We start from the raw sequence: 22,163 nt of genomic DNA, 5'->3' as shown, positions 1-22,163 counted from the left end.
TTTTGTTTAAAACTATCATTTTTTTAAAATTCTATTTTATTGAGCACTTTTGTTCCTGACACCCCTCCTCCCTCCTCCCCTTCCCCTCCCCCCGAAAGGCGAGTAATTGGTAGCATCTATACTAGGTATGTACTTGAGTAAAGTAAATACGAAAAAAAACACTAGATAAATCTTCTCACAATACTCAACTACGCTTTGGCTTTCAACATCACATAATAATATAGTCATGTCAATCCGATTTCCTTTACCTACATACGAGTACATTTTAAAATAAAGATACAAAATTGGTTTAAGCATATAGCTAACGAATACATTACAACATACCTACTCATCGTAATATCGAATGCATATTATACATCTATCTATCGAATTCGAGTGACGCATTAAAATGACAAGTGAAATTCAAAATGTGATTTTTGTCATATCGCTCGGTTTTGTTCTTCACCTCAAACAGCATTTTTTACGCACGATGAAATATGCTTACGGTGGCAAAGTGCATGTTATATTCTTTCCGCTTCGACGATGGAAACGTATCTAAGTTTATTTTCATGTTTGGTGAAAAAAAAAACGTTGCATTAGAGAGAGGAAAAAAAATCAAATTGTCATAAAGTCTATTTCAGAATTCAGAATAGGTCTGACTGTAATACCTTACCTACTCTACGTAGCCGTAGCCCTAACGTAATTCTACTTATGAAACAGCGAGCTTTCAGTGCGTTTATCGAATGCAGATGAAAAAATTTCCCATCGAGAGTCTCGCGTATATATAAACTCAGCAGCAACAAGTATCTTCGGTATAAATTAACCAAAAGCTAAAATAAAAGCAGGAAAAAATGTCGCACAATAGAATAAGCAACAGGAAAACATTGTGTAGCATTTCACAAGGTTAATGAGTTTTTCTGCACATGACGTAATTATTATTGATATCACTCGAATATGCTCGAATGACGTGAACGTTTTTTTTTAGTTTTTTTTTTCGAAATACGAATAATGTGTAAAATTGAATCAATTTTATGCAACCCTACCAGACACGACGACGTTTGAATCGAATACCCGCAGTTAAAGTTTTCCATAAGATATCATCTAAGTACACTGTTTAGGTACTTTAATTGAATAGGTATTGGTTATGTACGCAGAGGTACCTCTACCTCGCGAACAATGGCAAAACTTTGCAACAATTTTGCCAATTCAATAGTTTATTTTTTTTTTTTCATTTTCGATAAACAGGGACTTGAACCGAGGTGAAAATTAACCGAAATGGAAAACATACCGATGAGTAGTCCTCGAGGCAGAACGTTGCAATTGACACTGGTCGACAAAGACCCTCGAGAAGCATGGTCAGGCAAAGTGGACTTCCTGCTGTCGGTGATTGGATTCGCGGTAGATCTATCGAATGTTTGGAGGTTTCCATATTTATGTTACAAAAATGGCGGAGGTACGTACCTATATTTTAAACTTACCCCTGTAAGTATTCGCGCGTACCTACTCATATATTTTTACAGCTTTTTTCAGTAAGTTCTGCGCGTTCTCGTTTATTTCTCGTCGTCGAATTGTATGAGCTTTATAAAAGGACACTCTTCAAAAAATGACTTGAAAAGGTGTACTTTTTTTCATCTATATCCATCATTGTAGGACAAGCCGTGTACTCTGTTGCGTTATTATTATGGAGAGTTTGTGTTCCCGTCACGGTTTCTAATCACCATTCGGTTTAATTAATCACATCGGACAAGTTATAATTATATAAAGGCCAAATAAAAAAAGAAAAAAATCCAATAAAATTGCTCCATTGTTCGGATATACTTATAGTATACCTACTTACTTGTATGTTTACAGTTTACACTTTCGTATGAAAGGTTTATCGGCGTTTAAAATGATCAAAATTTAGTTACTGAGTAGGTACTTACTTTACCTCAATAGGCAAAATTTTTGTAGGTATGTTTGGATAGGCATTTAATAAGAAAAAAAGCAGAATCTAATAAGGGGAAAAAGTACCCTGGTTCGAAGATTAACCTCGCATACTTATTTATGTGTGGCGCGTGGCTCTTTTATGTGTAATAATTGTATGATACCTAACCTAATACTTAACTAATGTGCCTCTATATGGTATTCTTTTCATTCGGTTTGGTAAGATGACGATTCAGGATTCATTTAATCCAAAGTAGCTTGGTCCTATAAGAAGCTGTATACCTACCTTTTTATGGTCAAATGAGGTGTATAGTTTTCTTGAGCCGAAATATGTAGACTCAGAGAAAAAATGCCATTCTGACTCCTCTCCTTGAAAAACGACTTGTATAGAAGAATAATTTGAACAGGATTTTTTGGTCAATTGTTTATTTTATTGAAAGATTAAAATCAAAGTTTGTTGATGAATTTCGAAAATTTGTCGGTTTGTTATTTTATCACAAACACATCATTTCTCGGGCCCTCCAGGAAATAGGTTCTGTGAACTGTGATAATAAAGTTACTTTCTTTGTCCTTTTCTGATAAAAGTAGGTATGTAGTGTAATTTTGCATATTTTTTTTTGAAAAATTTGAAAGAGAATGCGGCTGTTGAAAACGTATTTTTAAATAGGATAAGTTGCATTGAAAAAACCTATTGAAAGAAACAGGTTTTCTAGAAGTAGGTACATAAAATTTTCAAACAATTTGAAAAAAAGGAATTGACAAAAGGAATAGGGCAACCTTCTTACGAGATAACAGATAAGTATTCCAAAGGGCGGAAAAATATTTGAATCGAATAAAACTTAATCGAAAGAACATGTATAAAAATACATCATCAGCTAAAATTTCAAGTTTCAAAGTACATTTTTCGATTTTTGAAAATCAAAAGTCTAAAAATGTGTAAAAAAATCAAAATCTTAGCAAACTGATCCAGAAAGTTGAAATTCGGTGTACAACATATTTTCGGCCCACCAAATCGATTGGAAACTGTTTCATGCCGTTTTGAGTAATTCTGGAGCCTCCAGGAGATTTCTGATGGATGAACTTTCCACAAAATTTTACCCAATAAAGTGGGAAAGCTAAAATTTTTCGGTCTTTATTCTCCTATTTCAACATGTTAAGTCGAATGAAGGCGGTTTCAAACCTTTTGGAAGCCTTCAGTCATATTTTGGAAGTAGGTGCTAAATTTTCAAAAAATGTCATAAAAACAGTCCAAATTATTTTTAGCAAGTTCGAAGAGATTAGTGCTTGTTAAACATTCTCTTGATCGGTCGAAATTCTTCCTTTGCTCTCTCCTGGTTTCACCATCAGACACTCTTTCTAGATTAAGTAGGTATGTATTACCTACCTTAAATTGAAATCTTGTTTTGTGCAAAAAGTGCTAAAAAAAGAAAAAGCTTTTCAAAAATTACTTGGTGCAAGAACATGAAATGATTTCAAAAAATACGCTTTGCCTAAAAAAAAAACAAAAAAAAACTTTATCATCAAATGGTTTTGTGTCAAATTTTTACCCCTACTCATCCCCTTTTGAAGGTAACTTTTTGTTTAGCCCAAGAATACATTTCATTTGAAAATGTTTGAAAATTAATTTTATAAGATGTTTATAGAAAAATTATTTTTTCTTTTCTTAGAAGTTTTGATGAAAAAGCTCTGAATTTTCTCCTCTAGGAGACATTTTTCTCCCCCCCCCATCTTCCCCCCAAAAAGGTATCACAACCAACACCACATTTTTTAGGGCAAGATGAAACACCACCAGGCCAAATTTCAGGTGCCGCGTGATTCATGTTAAAATTATGGTGAATTTTTAAACGTTTTTAAAACCCTGCAGATTTCCATCAAAAAGTCAGATCAAATCGAGATAGAACGCTGATATTTGGCGTAGATTTCATTGACGGTTGATTTTTTTGAATTTTCTTCTCTTGTAAAAATTCTGAATTTAATTTTAGCATTTTTTTTGACTATCTATTTTCTAAAAAATCAAAGAATCTGGAGAAGGTTCCAAAACTTTTTTTTTCAATTTCATTTCAGGATTCAAAACTTTCACCAACTAATTTGAAAAATCAAAAATAGAGCACACACCAAATTTTCTTCTCTCATACATCAATTTTATCAATTTCTGATTTTTTCATAAGAATTGGTCCGTTTTAATTATAAAAATTTCGTTTGATATTGATGGTGTATTTATGCTTTCTTTATTCGATCTGAAAAGATTTCTGTCACTTTGGAATATTTCATCAGCAAGTAAGAGAATCCGTAAAAAATCGTTAATTTATTGCATGTAATCAAAAATAGAAAACCGATTCATGTTTACAAAAATAAAATAGAATATCAAACTGATTTTCAGCATAATTTTTTTCCATCTCGAGGTAGGTATTTATGTTAAGAACTTTCGTCATCTCTCGTTTCATTTCTTGCCAAAAAAAAAAAAAAAAAAACTTGAAAAACTTCGACCAACTTCAACATGCCTGAAATCAAATTCGAGACTTATTGAGGGGCAAGGGACCTTCTTTCAAAAAAGTTTACCTAATTCAAATTCATTCTTTGGATGATTATACCAATTGTTTTTTTTTCTTCAAAATTTAGCTAAAATTAAGGGTAAAACTATGGCACACGGTCCCTGAGAATTTCTATCTGGACAAAATTCTGAAATTCACAGTATGGGGGTTTTCAAAGGTGCTGAATTCATTTTTTGAGCCATTTTGGCTCTAAACCTTGAAAAAGCTTCTAGAGAGGGAGCGAAATTCCAAAATTTTCAAAAAAATGATGTGACATAGCAAAATTTATGTTTTCGAACCTTCTGAATACATTTCTGGGGACCATTTTACTCAAAACTTCAATGGGGCTTTTGGAGAGGGGAGCGAAATTTCAAAATTTTCAAAAAAAAATGATGTGACATAGCAAAATGTATGTTTTCGAACCTTCTGAATACGTTTCTGGGAACCATTTTACTCAAAACTTCAATAAGGCTTCCGGAGGGGGGAGAAAAATTTCAAAATTTTCAAAAAAAATGATGTGACGTATCAAAATGTATGTTTTCGAACCTTCTGAATACGTTTCTGGGAACCATTTTATTCAAAACTTCAATGAGGCTTCTAGAGAGGGTGGTGAAATTCAAAATTTCCAAACAAATCATGTGAGGTATCAAAATGCATGTTTTCAAACCTTCTAAATACATTTCTGGGGACCATTTTACTCAAAACTTCAAAGGGGCTTCTAGAAAGGGTAGTGAAATTTCAAAATTTCCAAAAAAAATCATGTGAGGTATTGAAACAAGTTTTTGAATTTTCTAAGTACGTTTCTACGAACCATTTTACGAAAAACTCCAAAGAGGCTTCTACGGTATGGGGTAACATAAAAATCAAACACCATGTTTTAAAAAAGGATGTAATTCTAAAAATGCACATCTAAGTACCTATAGAGAGCATTTTCTAGAAGTACATGCTACATATCAGCCTCATAAGGCCGATTTTGACAACTGGATGTGACGCAAGGTTTTTCAAGGTCAAAGAAATGGCATTCCTGAGTCTCCTCTTTTCTGAGATTATTCCTGGATCACTGATTTTTGGATATGCTTTGCAACTTTTGATTTTTTTCGATTGATTTTTTTTTCATTTTTTTCACCCCCTCCCCCCTTTTTTTTCCCTCGCTCCCTCTTGAAAATTTTGTGACGTTCGTAAAATCAAAAAATACCAAATACGAACCCAAAACCGATGAAAATATAATTCTGAGACCTATAAATGAGTTTTCCTAAGAGTTTTCAGTTTCCATTCTTATTTAGTTAGGTAATGAATTGTTAATTAACTAAAATTTTTCTTCCAATTTAGAATCTGGAAAAAGATACTCTTTTGATTAAACAATGAGACTTCACATAGGTAATGATTACTTATAAACTTACCTTCTCTATAACCAAATCGAGAAAAATCACAGCTGTATATGTAGGCTGCTCGAAGATATAGTCACTTAAGTAATAAAAAGTTAATAAAAAATATCTGTCTACAAGTTCACTTACTTATTCCTAATATGTAATCCGGATTTAAACGCAACGATAAAATTAAGCTTCGTCCTATAGTTCGTATAAGAAAATGCTAAATTGTTTCTCTCTCAAATACATTATTAAGTTAAGAAAAAAGGAAAAAAAAAGAAGGGGAAGCCAATTCGTAAATGAAATTCTTCGAAAGGATAAAATGTAGTATACATGTAGGTGCACATACTCGAAGATAGAATAAAATACCTACCTATTGTAAAATTATTACAGAATACACGTACAATGTACATAGCTCATTCTTTTGAAAATCTTTTTCCTCCTTCCTCCAATACCACATTGCTATACAAGTTTCATTTTATTTTATTTTATTTTTTCACACAAATTATCTATTATTTATAGGTATAGATATAATGATTTACAAAATACCCTGATTCGTGTGCCTACCTTTACTTACCTATTTTTAATACCCCTATCAAATGTTTCTCCAAAGTTATGTCTACATTTTAGGACGCCGAACAAAAATGCATCCGTCTTTGTCCTAATGGTATTTCTGGTCTCAATCTGACGGAAATCGATTTTAAAAATTTTCTCCAAAAATCCACACCATTACGTAAAGAACAATATGAGAATTTCGCGTAAAATCTGTAACCTTTCGAGTTATAGGTACTAAGAAATGATTCTCGAGGGGGAAAATCTACTTTTGACAATAGTCTTTCTTCCAGTCATTTAACCTTTGACAATTTCTCGAGCTTTTCCAGCTTATTTGCTAAATGATTTTTTTTTTTTACCCGATCCGTTCACGAGTCTGGTGGGGTAATTTTCACAAATTTTCAAAATTAACTTCCGTTTTGAAGAAGACAGTGTTGTAAAAAAGAGGTACCTAGTGGAAAAAGGACATGACTGTTCGAAAAGAAGAATTCGATCACTTTATGAAAAAAGAATCGGTTAAAAATTAAGAAGGGATTCTCACCTACTGTTTTTTGTTTCATGAACTGAGAATTACCCTCACATAATCTTCTCGTAAGATATTTATTTTCCAACAACCCAAAGCTTCCAAACATTCTCGATGAGGAATATCATAAGTAAAGTCTCGTATTCGTTTTCATCAAAAGACAAAAAAAAAGGAGAAAGGAAAGGTTAAATTAACCGGTAGATATGTCATTGAAATTAGCGTCGTCGAAACAGATTTCGTTAAAATACATTTAAGTGCTCATGGAGAAACGTATAGAAATTTCAAAGCAACGAATCGTTCTGCTCAAGCAGTAAATACCTACTCGTAGTAGTACCTACCGCCTTACAAATTGCATTAAACACCAACATTGTAAAAGCCGTCACCCGGTGTCTTTTAATCAAATTCCTTTGTAACGATAAATTACACTACAGCGATATGCATTATTGGCATTTAGCGCGACAAAGTTATCAGAAAATTGCGCGTGGAACACTTAACCAGGCAACAATGAGGATCTCGGGAGTAATTAGCTTTTAACTAGTACTCTGCTCTTATAATAATATACCTAATGATGAAGATATACATACCTCTAACATTAATATGATATGAGATACGTAGATTATAAAAGCCTGCTGATAACAAAGTTTTTACTTTTTTCGTTTTATACAAGTTTTTATTTGAGAATTATTTAAAGAGTAAAGTATAAACCAATGTACTCAGGTAGCTTTACTTACTTACTCATCGAGTGAATAGGCTAAGTGAATTAGAAGGTAAGGCATGTGTCTCGAATAAAAATACCGTTTCGAAGTCTAAGTCGATTTTCAACTAATAAAATCCTGTGGGTACTCCTTTTGCTTAAGAATTCAGACTTTATTGCATACAATAAATTTGCATCTTTTACAACTATGTACTTAATTTGGAATTTAAAAAAAAAGGGAAGGGAAGGGGAATTTGAGAGTAGATTACTTATTTTACATCAATTATTTAAATTTTTTTTATTAATTTCACAATACATTCAGTGATATTGAAGTGTTCTTACATAAAAAAAAACGAATTGGAAAATATTTACTTGAAGAAAACCATTCAAGTCTATTTGAACATGTAAACAATCAGTAAAGAAAAGAAATGACGAAGGCCCCTTTTCCATGGAACCCCTCATTTGGATATATTCGGGGACGACTTGAAAAAAACATTAGATGGGCAAGTTGCCTATCAGCCTATCTTTGAAATTTAAGGGGAAACCACCGAGCTTTGCATAAAAAATTGAGAAAAACGTATTTTTGACATTTTTTTGACATTGGGAATGGGCAGTGCTTTGGAAAATAAACAAATTTTGTCATTATGAATTTTTGCCTAACTTTGAAATTGAAGGGGCTAGAAATGTATTTTAAAAGAAAAAAATTCTAGTCTCTACAATTTCAAAATCAGGCAAAAATTCATAATGACAAAAGTTGTTTATTGCCCAAAGTAGGTACAACCCATTCCCAAGGTCAAAAATTCATTTTTCTCAATTTTTTTCAAAGCTCGGTTGCCCCTTAATTTTAAAGATAGGCAACTTGTCCATCCAACGTTTTTTTCAAGTCGTACCTGGTTGTATCCAAATCTGAAGGTTTGACATCCACTCACCAGATACCCGTAGAGTAGGCTGTGTTTTTCATTTTTTTTTTTAAATCATAGCCAAATACAGCTGAATTAGTTACATCGAAAATGACAGAATAAAAATTTTGGATTTTTATAGGTAACTCTTCTTCAACTCCCCTGACGACGAGAGCTCAATAAATTAAAAAATTCAAAGTGATGTCCTGAAGTCTTAAGTAGTTACTTGCATATCGTCCCGTTTAGGCAATTTAGAAAAGCTCAAAGTTCATTTTTGTCAAGTTTAGAAATTTTCGAAATAGGCCTTAGTAGGAGTTCTTACTTTTTTTCTTCAAAATGTGATAATTGAGATATCATCTTCTTAGCACGGTATCATTATCCCATTTAAAATATGTATTGAACAAATTACACTTACAAGTGATGGCAGACACCAAGAGATCATCCGAATTAAAAGAACTCTCATGCATTTAGCGTGAGAACTGAGAACACCGACTTTTCGTAAAATAAAAATCTTTTACGAACGAATTGATCCACTTTTTTTAAACATTCATTCGCGAACGAATTGATTCGTATAAATGACTCGTTCGCGAACGAATCGATTTGTATAAATGACTCGTTCGCGAACGAATCGATTCGTATAAGTGACTCGTTCGCGAACGAATCGATTCGTATAAGTGACTCGTTCGCGAACGAATCGATTCGTATAAGTGACTCGTTCGCGAACGAATCGATTTATATAAATGACTCGTTCGCGAACGAATCGATTTGTATAAATGACTCGTTCGCGAACGAATCGATTTGTATAAATGACTCGTTCGCGAACGAATCGATTCGTATAAGTGACTCGTTCGCGAACGAATCGATGCGAACGAATCGATTCGTACAAGTGACTCGTTCGCGAACGAATCGATTCGTATAGGTGACTCGTTCGCGAACGAATCGATTCGTATAGGTGACTCGTTCGCGAACGAATCGATTCATATAAGTGATTCGTTCGCGACCAAATCGATTCATTTAGACATTTACTCAATTTTTGGTGAATCATTCACGAACGAATTGAATCATTTTTTGTGAATCATTCGCGAACGAATTGATTCGTATTAGTGACTCATTCGCGAACGAATTGATTCATAAATTAAAGAATTAATCGATTCGTTGACGAATGGTTCTTTCAAAAAATTGATCAATTCGTTCATGAATGATTCACCAAAAATTGAGGGTCGTATTACTACTTTGTAAGAATCGTGCAGGCCTAGTGAGATTTCAAGTTTCATCGAAATCGGTTCAGCCATTTTCTAGGTAGGTACTGAGTTTTTAAAAATGTTTTAAAAAAATGTTGTCACCCATTAGAAGTTCTATACAGATTAGGTTCTATTCCACTTGCACAAGCTCAAAATTAAAGATGCTCGAATTTTTTGGAGTGTTGCAGAATGTAAAATTTTATAGTGCTTATAAATATTTTAAGATGCTGTTGCGTTTCAAATTTCTAGTTCAAACAAACAAAAACATACCTGAACAAACTTGCCTATGTCTAAAATTGAATGTGCTGAGCACTTTGAAAATTTTAATCCATCAATTCCACTGATTGACTAATTTTTTTAAAATTCTGCGCTATGAGCCGTGATGCAATCAGACTCAATTCATCTGCTGGTAATATTTAAGGAATTAAGCACAACTTTAAAAAATCAGCATAAAATAAAATATTCCTTGAGATTGCCCCTTCAATTTTCAGAAAAGGCAGCCGAACTTACTGGGTTTCTGAATTACTGTTTTAAGGCAAAATATGTTCCAGAACAACCAAGTAAGCTGTTACATTATTCAACGAGTAGGTAGAGAGGAAAAAAATTAATATCCAAAAGTGTAAGGTTTGTGTAACTCGAGTTAGCGAGAATAAAGACTCACATGGGTCAAATTTTTTCTCAAATATAATTTTTTTATCGAGAAAATACGCACATAGGTACCTTATTAGATTTCGTACTTGAGCTCTCAGACAATAATCAGCGAGAAGGAGAACAAAGTAGCGTTTTGCTGCCTCATTCGATAAAATCATAATTTAACTCGAAATTATTGACAAATTGATTCTCTTTTTACGATCTTATGGTTAGGTATTTAATTAAAATCTTAAGCATTTCAAATGACATTTTAACAATTGCATCAAGTTTTAATCAGTTTTTCTGGTATAGAATTTACATAATTGACTACCTACTCCACTTAGAACTATTTTGAATTTATTTTTTTGTTTCAATCTATTGGTGGGGATTGGGGAATATGGGGGATTCATGCGAATTTTCCTCAAACAATTATTTATGAGCATACGGGTTTTCCAATATAAAAAAATTCCTACCTAACATATTAGGTAATAAATTGGTGCCTATCTAATGTTTCATTTTTTAAATCAGAAAATTAAGGCAATTTTCTTTTTAAAAAATTCAATGAAAAATTATTTATGAACACTTAAAATAGGCAATTTTGACTTCAACACATTCAGAAGATATCAAACTTGCTTATCAATTGCAATTTCAGGAAATTGCAATTGCGATACTTATCTGAAACAATTTTTAATGCTTTAAGTAGGTACCACAAACATTTGAACATTTTTTTTTTTTTTTTTGTCATTCCGAACCACTTTTTGTGTGAATAAATTTTATAACCAAGCAGAATAAGCTAAGTAGGTACACGGATATATGTATCCAAAAGGAAAATATAAATTACACGAGATTCACTACAAAACAAATCAATTTCCAAGGAAATCGTAACTTATGAGCATACAATACTTTACCCATCTCGATTCTTCCTCGGCAGAAGCCACAAAGGCCGGAAATTTCGTAGTAACTTTTAGCATTTCTCATTGAAAAATACAAGTTTTGTATGTATTGTTTCAGGTGCGTTTCTCATACCATATTGTATTATGTTATTCGTCGGAGGAATACCATTATTTTATATGGAATTAGCCTTAGGTCAGTTTTACAGAAGAGGAGCGATCACATGCTGGGGTCGAATAGTGCCTTTATTCAAAGGTAAACTTCAAGTTATAATCGTTTTTCTATAAGAAGTCAAAATCCATTTGCTTATCACTAGTATTTAAATTACCCACGCAGATAAACTCTCATTAATCGTATGTATTATTTCCTATTTGTTTCAATATAAATAATGAATTTTTCTCCTCAAATTAATACTTCATTGCACGAATAGGTACTTATACAGCTGATATCGCTTGGTTAAAAACATTCCTTCGATATAATCAATCAGTATTCGTGTATTTTTCTTCAGTTCTTCCATTTCACATCACTTAAAAGATTTCTTCTGAGCGAACATAGGTGCCATGTCTTGTTCGTTGTTTTTTTTCTCGTGCTCATTTCGTGTAGCTCTTTTACACGCGGTACGGTATGGAAAAAAACTACACATCTTTCTCCCGCATTATCAGTATTAAAATTTGCTAGAAGAAAATACCTGTGTATATTACGATTGTGTATAGACAGCTATTTCTTTCTGATTTGAAATTTTGCCTTTTATATTCGAGTATTTTTTATTTCAACAGCAATATCTCATTTCCTTCTGTTTATCTTTTTCTTCCAAATTCGTTCCCAACAACAGGAAATTAAAACAAACAACATCTCCATTAAATTTAAAATCCATTTTTATAATTAAAGTATTTTCAACATTTGCGCCATTACTTTTGAACAATGATGTGTGTGTATTATACACGTACACGGTGCATTGCGATGAAAGCAAAAATCTGTTGCATGAGGAAAATTTAGCGTCGCTAATGCGAGGACAGGGTGTTACAAAAGTTCATTATGTATACAGATAGGTATACTGTTCTGACTATTTTTCAGAGTGTTTAGGTATTCGTGACAAATGTAGGTATGGTTTATGGATTTACCACCGCATGAATCGTGTTTCTCTATTCGAGAAGAAAACGTTTGAAAAAATATGAAGTTTACTTTGATGTGAAATGGTCCCTTTATTATTTATTTTAACGAGAAATTGTACAGCTTTTACTTAGAATGTTTTTTAAACGTGAAATAAAATTTATGAAAAAATATAAGCGAACTGTATTTTTGAATTTTTCAAATGTTTTTATTTCAAATTACAGGTATAGGATATTCGGTTGTACTGATAGCTTTTTATGTAGATTTTTATTACAACGTCATCATAGCGTGGGCATTGAGATTTTTTTTCGCCTCATTTACCGATTTGTTGCCTTGGACTACGTGTAATAATCCGTGGAATACGCCGTTTTGTCGTCCGGTTCGTATTTTTTGTACTACCTACCTAGGTTTAAAAATATTGAAAAAATATGTAGAGAGATGAAAAATTATAAGATAAGTACAGTACGTTTTAACTCAATAATTTTTCGTAGAACCTTATAGAATTGAAAATTAATACACCTGCATGAAAGTATAGGTAGGTAATTCAAAAATCAAGAATTAACAGCTATGTACATTATCTCTTTGATTTCCTCATTCGCCTCGCCCTTTTAATTTTCAAGTTGTACTTGGGATTTAATTAGTTCGTTCGAACTGACCGTCGTTATGAATAAAATTTATTCAACTGATACTTATCGAAAGGTATTGTTTATAGCTGTCATTCAACTATTGGAATTCGAATTTCACACATAATGCCACTTTATACGGCGGCGGCCTAAATGAAACCGAAAACAGTAATAGTACAGATGAATATCCCACTCAATCCACAATCGATAAAAATTTCGCTTCTGCTGCAGCTGAATATTTTAAGTGAGTAGAAAATTATATTATTTAGTACACCTAATTTGGTAATTTCAATAGTCTGTATTGTTGAAATTAATTCGATTTCATTTATTTAGTGGCTGTATTTGGGTACCTATTTTTAAATGCGGGGTGTTTTTTGGAATCAAGCTTCGTGATTTTGAAGAGGGTAGTTGTTAGGTAATCGTTTGTGTAGTTGAATAATTTTATTTGGTATTTTGGATTGGAATACTCCACTGTCTGGCATAGGTGTGATCACTTTCTATGCAACGATGTGGCAGTTTAAAGTCTTCTTGGTGGGATGAGTACCTACGAGGTCTAAAGGAGCCCTTGGTAGTTTCATTTATACTTACTTAAAAAATAATAATATGTAATAACAAGAAAACATTTTGAACTACATTTTCCGATTTGAACCTGAAACCAAGCTAGATCAAAAGAGCATGTTCTAAAATTCCTGTAACCAAAAGTTCAGATAGATTCTAAAGTTCATTTTTGGACCTTTTAGAATTTTTGAAAACTTAAAAAAATTAAAAATTATTTTTTGAGCATGGTGAACCAATCTTATTAATAAATCCTTCAATTCCACCAACAAATCGTAGTTTTGGACCATTCTGAAGCCTCTAGCAACTCATACTCGTTTAATACTGTGAACTATCGTCTATTGTGCAAGATGTAGTCACCCAAGACCACAATTTCACCACCATCATTAAAGCTATGCTCAGTAACAAGATGTTCTTATGTCACCCACATGGGAAAGTCCAGCAGATAGAGAAAGTCCAGCAGATAGAGAAGACAGAAAATTGGACTGCCACAGGGGAGTGTTCTTGCCCCAATCCTGTTCAACATATACACAAATGACCACTGACCAGCCTATTGGAGATCAGACCAGTCTTTTCCTAACTATATGCAGATGATTTGGCAGCAACTGCACAGGTGGATACACACATAGATAGAAGTACCTACAAGAAAAGTTGCAGGAAACTCTGAATAAACTGGAGACCTACTATGTGGACAATGCCCTCAGACCAAATATGTCCAAAACTTAAATGCGCAGCTTCCATCTAAAGAATGCTAAGGCAAAGTGTACATTGAAATTAGTATGGGGAGGAGTGCAGCTGGAGAACTGTGAAAACCCCAAGTGCCTTGGTATCACTCCCCTATTGACAAAAATTATGCGATAGCATGCTAAAACGCATGTTTTTATGCATAGCACAAGCACGCGTGAATTTGGACTCTTTTTTTAAAAAAAAGCATGCGATTCAGCCTGCGAATATAATGCGTTAAAAGTAATGTTAAAGCAGGTAAAATGAAATGAAAATTGAAAATTTTTTTGCCCTGGGCGGAGATCAAACCCAGGACGCGCAGTTTCTGTTTTTCTGCGTTACCTAACCAACTTGGCCACTTCGCTTCTTGCAATGAGAGGAGTTATTTCCCCATAAATGTTTGCACTTTTTGGACTTTGGAGAAAAATTAAAAAATTTAATAAGTTGTTCACAACTCGCAAACATTTATGCAGAAATAACTCCACTCTTCCCATGCAGCGAAGTGGCCGAGTGGGTTAGGTGACGCGAAAACATTGAAACCGCGGGTCCTAGGTTCAATTCTTGTCCAGGGCAGAAATTTTTTTCAATTTTTCTTTTATTTTACATGCTTCAACATTGCTTTTACGCATGCTATTCACTAGCCTAATCGCATGTTTATTTTTGAAAAAAGTCCAAATTTATGCATTACGCATCAACGCCTGTTTTTATGCATAATTTTGTCAATAGGGTCTCAACCGAATGCTCCCATAATAAGAGGCACCTGTTGAGGGTGTAGAAGCTACATAGAAACAACTTACTTACTGTGAAAACTCATATCCTATTGACAAGAAATGCGCATTTTAGTCTCACTTTTCAGCTATTACACCCACGTTTTTTCAAATCCGCTGTTATTCTTTCTACCTGAAACTGGTTTTGTTGAAGTAGGTAGACTGTGTTTTTTTACTGCATCCGCACTGTGTTTATGCTATCTCACACTCCAGGGGGTCTTTCATAAAAGCAATTATGCACTGTGTTTACGCGATTACACCGGGGGAGGGGTAAATGCACCAAAAAACGTGGTCTCATTTTCACACATCTAACCATGTTTTTCTTGTCAGTAGGGTACAGGGCTGGACCCAAGAGCACGTGGCCCACCAAGATATCCCATTTTAGCACCCCCCATTTTGGGCTCCTCAATTATTTAGCCAATTTTTTTCTCTCATTTTTTAAAGTGCAGGACACTGAGCATAAAAATTCATTCAGAAATTTTTTAAGCGGTCTAGTTTTTACCTCATTGGCCCAAATACGTCATGGCCCACCGAGATTTTCTCCGTAACTCAGTGGGAGGGTCTGGGCCTGGTAGGGTATCAACTGGATGGGGAGCAAAACCAAAGACATTGAGGACAACAGCCATGGCACTGTGTTACTCTTCAGCAAAGTATGGATGATTGGATGTGCTGCCTAGGGCCGATCCACAATCCACATATGCCAAGAGGGTCAACATTGCCCTCAACACCACCATGAGAATTGTATCCAGATGCCTCAGACCAACTAGTGTTAAACACCTACCAAGAATATGTGGCATTGCACCTCTTGGGATAAGGTGGTGCGTAGCAGCTGATATAGAGAGGACCAAGAAAGACTCGGACTGCCACCATGTCATGTTTAGTCAAAGACAGGTGACCCCCAAGATTGAAGTCCGGGAAGAGTTTCTTGAGGGTGACGGACATAATGGATGTAGGCCCTGTGGAGGGGAGAGAGACTAGATGGTCGAACCTTGAGGGGGCCACATGTAGCGAGAACTTAGCTAATGGACACAAATTGCCATAAGCAGAGTGGCCCACGCTAAACAGGATCCGAGCTGAATGTGCCAGGATGGCAGTAAACCTTACCAGATGGTGCATGGGGCATCCAGGATGATGTGAAGTGTCCAGACTGCAGACAGACACAAAACGATGAGCACCTCCTAGTATGTCGCACTAGCACTGCGTATACTAGAGAAGAGCTTTGGAAAGAAGTGAACAGCCGCACGGAAGACCTGGTGCAGACTGCAGAGATGGAAGGGAAGAGTATGATGAAGTCCGAATGTCCCAGACACGATAAGAAGAAGAAGAAGTTTTGACATTTCTCCAGAAATTTAATATCTCTTTGGAAGGTCCAAAAAGAACAAATTGCAATTGCTTCTGAGTCCGACATATGATCGTGTTGACAAACCAGAGGAAGTATTGTCGAAAAATTTGCTCGTGATGTACCTACTTTCTTTAAAAATTTGATTTTTTTCATAAATTTCTTGGAATTTTCAAATGTTTCAAAAATTCACTTTTGAACACATACTTCTGAATTTCATGGTAACCAGCTAAAATGGCCGAGGGGGTAACCCAATTTACACCAACCAAAGTTATAGATTCCGAAGTTGATTTTTGGCCCTCCCAGAGCAATTTGAAGTTTCTGGAGAAATTTGAAAACTCGCTGGAGGCTCCAAAAAAGTGAAATTGCGATTGTTTCCTAGTCCAATGACCATGTCATAACATCTGACGAAATCTTGCCGAAAAAATCGCTTGTGATATGCCTTCTTTGAAAATTTCATTTCTTCAATTTTTTTTTTTTTTTTGGAATTACCTATCTAACAAATTGATCAAAAATTCACTTTTGAACTCACAGGCCTGGAATGTTCGGATTTTTTCAGCCACATACCAATTCGGAGTTTTTGACTGAAAAATTAAAAATGATTAATGAACCAAAAATCGTGAAAGTAGGTAGTTCAATGCACTTGTCTATGTGGTCAGAGTATGTACAAGAAAATTTGTTGCGTAATATTGGTCCTCATCCAAATCCAAATTGCATTTCTTTGGATCGATCAAGTAATTCCAGCGAGTCACAAGGCAGACGACCATCAGCGGCTTGGCTAAAAATTGAAGATATAATTGATTTTCAGGTCGGGACCTCTTCCAAATGGGGTATTAGAGAAGGTTTTTTTTGGAGAAAGTTTTTTACAAGAAATTTTTTTCAAAAAGCAAAGTTCAATAGCTTTTGTTCTATGAAGTTTCATTTTTTCCTGTAAAAATGGAGTTTTCAAGAGTGGGTAAAAATACACAATTTTACGTGCTAAATACATTTTTTGATTTTTGATAAAATTAAAAAATAAATAAATTGAATTAAATTTTGGGCCAAAAATGCAAAAAAATAAAATAAAATGTTACTAAATTGACCTAAAGAAGTTGAAATTTGAAATATATCTTATTTTTGACCGCAAAACATTGATTGGAAACAGTTTAAACTATTTTTAGCAGTTCAGGAGCCACCAAACGATTTTTGAAAATTGAAATTTCCACAAAATTTCACTCCATGAAGTTGGAAAGATGTAATTTACTTTATTGTATGCCCCAATATCAACGTATGGGTAGGTACTGAACCGATTGGAGGTGGTTTCGAGCCATTTCGGAGGCATAGTTCATCAAATCTAAGTCAATATTTTGGACAGTTTTTGTGGCACTTTTGAAAATCTGTAATTTCTAAAATGTAGCAGAATCCTTTAGAACGGTTTGAAACTACCTTCAATCGACTCAGCATATTAAAATTTTAGTAAAATTCAAATTTTAGCTTTTCAACTTCATTGGGTGAAATTTTGGGAAAATTGTAGGTTCCAGAACTGCTCAAAATTAAGTATCGAATTTCAACTTTCTTGGTCAATTTGGTAAAATTTTGATTTCCCTGCATTTTTGGCCCAAATTTTATTTCCAAAGATTGAATTCTCCAAAAATCGAAAAACAGAAAAAACACATTTGACACCTGAAATTTTGACTAATGATGTACTTTTGCATGCTGTTTCGATTTATGTTTATCCGCTTTAGAAATTTCTCCTTGTGAATAAAGTTGAACTTGGAAACTTGCAGCATCAGCAATTCAGAAATAATTTCAAAAAAAAAATAATTTGAAATCTTATTTGCCCAACATTATAATTACCTATACGATTATAGCATTTTGTAACATTTCATTACACAAACAAAATAAAATTACATGATGATTGCCTGCGTACTTAGGGTAAATGTGCCTAAGTTTGCGCACTTCCTAAGATTGCGCAGTAACGATTTCTCAGAACCAGTGAGAGTTACAACATTGATACCGCCTTTACTTGAAAGAAGAATCAAAATGACCATACTTCACGTTTTTTGATGATGGTAGCACCAAGTGTCGCGAAATGACAAGCGAAAAACTTTTTTTTCAATTTTTTTTATAACTTTTCCAATAAAAGTTGCACGTGAAAATTTTTATGGAAATGGCAGTAGAAATCTAAATAAGCTATTTTTAGATTCGTCATTGTCTGGGGATTATAACAAGCACATATTTCAAGTATTTTCTGCTTTAATTAGGTTTCAATTTTTCAATTTTTTAAAAAACACCCCTGTGCCTAAGATTGCGATTTTTAGTTTTTGCTACTTTTCTAAACTAATAATGATACTTTTTGAAATTTTCGTCAAGAATTCAATTTATTTGAATGAAATGACACCTTCTATACGTATATCGAGTTTACTCCTTGTCAAAAGCTAGGGAGAAATGGGTGTAATGCTGGAAATTCCAGTTATGAGCGCATTTCCAGTGTGGTTCACTCTGCAGTTTCAAATGCACATTCGTGTGAGACATTTTGTTTGCTTTCATCATTAATTAAACAATATTTACGAATTTCTATGTTTTTCACTGATGCACAATCTTGAGAAGGTGAATGCGCAATCTTAGGAAGGCATATTCCTAAGTTTGCGCATTTGACTTTTTTTGGTTTTTGGTCAAAATATCAAAAACTAAATCCATTAAAAATTTTATTTCTGGGGCAAATCATAGCCAAATGTTTGAGGAACCTTCTGTACAAATTTCAATATTCTAGCTGCTTTTCATAAAAAGTAGTGGCAGTTTGAAAATTAGGTGCGCAAACTTAGGCACATTTACCCTATTACATTATGCTGTGAAATCAACAATAATTTTCCAAATCAATTTCAAAATAACACGATGCAATTTTCCATTCACAGTCGAGCCATATTAGAACTGCATAGGAGTAAAGGATTACACGATCTCGGGTCAATCAAGTGGGATATGGCTTTATGCTTGTTCATCGTTTACCTAATATGCTACTTTAGCCTTTGGAAAGGCATATCTACTTCAGGAAAAGTAGGTACCTACCTACACATTCTGTACATAATTAAAAACGCAAATTCCACAAAATTAACCTCGAAATTTGTCCACAGGTAGTATGGTTCACAGCCCTATTCCCTTACGTGGTGCTTTTATTCCTACTAATACGTGGAATCACGCTGCCAGGATCCGGCCAAGGTATAAAATACTACCTTAGTCCAAATTTCAGCGTCATTACCCATGCCGAGGTAAGTATAGGTACATTATAAAGTTACCGAGCTTAGAAAAATATCGAACAATTTTCTCTCAAAGAATTGTTAATCGGATGAGAATAAATTTAAGCTCGAGCGAAAAAAAAACACACAACAGAAAAAGAAAGCGAGCAGAAGAAGAAGAAGGTATTCTAATAAATAAAAGAATGACGCCGGGATTTAAAAAGAATATGTATAATACGCGAAAACCACACACAATCAAGAATATGACGATATTTTTCACATGATAAATGTCATATACACTAAACATGAAGTTTCCATTTCCAGCTTCGTGGTATAATATTTCACTTAACGCTTTATCCGTTTTATGTGACTGGAATAATATCAACAGGTTGAAGGGGGAAAAAATCGCATCTTTGAAAATATGTATCACTGAGCGAAAGTATAATACTCGTTTATTGAAGAGGGGCCCGAGCACCTTATATATACTTAGCCTGCACATTTGAGCTTTGAAAAATACCCTTATAGAACCAATTTTCACATTCGAGGGACTAATTTGTCGTCGAATCGAAATGCGAATCGTGGAAATATTTTTTTTACTTACCTACTCGTTAAAATTAACCCGCTACAAGAAACTTAGGGTACGGTAAACATCACACTATAAAGTGGGCTAATTCGAGCGGTGTAAATTTATTCGTAGCAATATGCGACGAATTATCTCAGTGTTTATGACACTTTAAATGATGTTTCATTTTAAATCATTCGGTTGCAAGTATTGTACCGTATTTAAAGCGCGGAAAATTATCTATTACGAAGGTTAGATATCTTATAGCAGACTCGATGAAAACTCGACGATAATATATTTCTTTTATATGCTACAATTCGACTTAAAATTTTCCTACCTACGTTTTCAAAAAGCCTCGAATAAAATCGTCTAATGATCTGCCTTTAGAAATAGATAACAAATAAAGTTACATCTTTGCGAAACGTTTCCTATATAAAGTTTTGAAATGACAACTGCACCCACCCACCCATCGCCCGTCGCCTGTCGCTACCCCTTGTTTCGCGAGCTTTTAAACAATAGGAATTTGTACGTATATTATACGAATATAGTATAAGGTGAGTGTAAGTTATACATATTATAAGAAGAGAGAGAAACTCTCCGATAATGATTTAGCCTACAGTACAAGCGCTCTGGTTTAAACACCTTTTTTCTTCTTTAAAAAAAAAAAATGTACCTGCTTTAGATGTAAGCTATACCTTATTTTCATCTCAGTGATGTCTATCTACCTTCGTTTTTGCACTAAAATGTGTATCAGTAGACAACATTTCAAGTTTTAATACCTACTACAGTGATCAATGATTATCACAAGGGACCAACTCACACATACACACACACAGGCCCACTTAAATTTGAACAACTTACTCTAGGTAGTTCTGTTTCTACATAATACACGTGAGCACAAATGATATGCGGGAAATAATCCATTTTACTTTATGGGAATTATTTGATCCGTGTAATACGGGTAGTTATACCGTGCAGTCACTAGCGAATCCACTTTCGTGTGAACTATTAACCAATGAATAGAAATGCCTATAACTAATTATCAAGTATAATAATTTATCACCTATGATCGTCATTAATGTTGATATTTTTTTGTTGATTCGAAACCTGTGGTTAGTGTAGGTTGGATAAGTACTTATTTGTTTATTTTATGGCGAAATAATTTTTTTTTTTTTAATTTTGAGAGTTGGTAGGTATGACTCACGGTCATGAAACAGCATCTACAATATTTTTCGATGCAAGTTTTTAAACCAAAGAAACTGCAGAAAAATTATCCAACTTACCTACTAATATTTATCAAAAAATTGGCCATAAAAGGAAAAAATATTCATGTTTTTTATACGAGCTGTGTGGCGGAAAATCGAGAGAACGTTCTAAAATGCACCACCAGAAAAAATTTCATGGGGTGATTTTTTATTTTTATTTTTGAGAAATTTTTGTTAGCTCAAAGGTGGCCCATTTTCCAGCAAAAATTCAAAATTTGACCGAATTAACGGAGAAAGTTGAAATTTACCTATATGTACGAATATTGACTTTTTTTTATTCGGCCCCTCCACCTCTCGCCCCTCCAAGTGGTCTCCTATATTTCCTAAAAATTGAAGTAATCGTGTGACAAACGGTCCAAATTACTTAGGATTTTGATTTCGGTGAATATTGCAATCTCGTTAAATTTTTTCCGAATTTGACAATCCTTATTTGGTAGGTAATCTACTTTTACGTTAGTACTCTTAGTACATTAAGGGAGATCGATAATAAAAAGGAGGACTTTGGCCAAATTCAGTAGAGACCTTCATTCAGGGCTGAAAGTCACTTTAAAAAATTTTAGTTTCGGAGCTAGGAGCCCCTGAAGGGGCAATATGGGTCTTCAAAGAGGAGAAATTTCCGAAAAAAACGTGAATTTTTTCTTTAATAGGTACCTAAAAGAGGTCTAGTTCAGAAAGATAGGGAGTATTTGAGAATAGAATTCTACTGAACAATTGAAAATTTTTTCTTCTCAAGCATTTCGCATTAATTGAGCCAAAAAACAGTGTCTGTCACAAACA

General features: G+C 34.0%; 1 protein-coding gene across 2 annotated transcripts in view; it reads left to right on the top strand.

Annotated features, from left to right (window-relative positions):
- Nucleotides 1-22,163, top strand: part of DAT (Sodium-dependent dopamine transporter) — a 45,662-nt gene that overhangs the window by 4,077 nt on the left and 19,422 nt on the right. For both annotated transcript variants that reach the window (XR_010556160.1, XM_065343462.1), the window contains exons 2-7: nt 1,225-1,432; nt 11,351-11,485; nt 12,565-12,719; nt 13,053-13,207; nt 19,242-19,384; nt 19,462-19,592. Coding sequence is in view for 1 of the 2 variants with exons in the window: in XM_065343462.1 (XP_065199534.1) it covers nt 1,255-1,432; nt 11,351-11,485; nt 12,565-12,719; nt 13,053-13,207; nt 19,242-19,384; nt 19,462-19,592 (897 nt within the window). In the remaining variant the exon portion in view is untranslated. The remainder of the gene's footprint in view (nt 1-1,224; nt 1,433-11,350; nt 11,486-12,564; nt 12,720-13,052; nt 13,208-19,241; nt 19,385-19,461; nt 19,593-22,163) is intronic.

This window comes from Planococcus citri, chromosome 1, assembly GCF_950023065.1.
Source record: "Planococcus citri chromosome 1, ihPlaCitr1.1, whole genome shotgun sequence".
In the NCBI taxonomy this organism is placed as follows: Eukaryota; Metazoa; Arthropoda; class Insecta; order Hemiptera; family Pseudococcidae; genus Planococcus; species Planococcus citri.
Note: the sequence above shows the minus strand (reverse complement) of the source record. Positions and strands in the feature narration are given on the sequence as shown.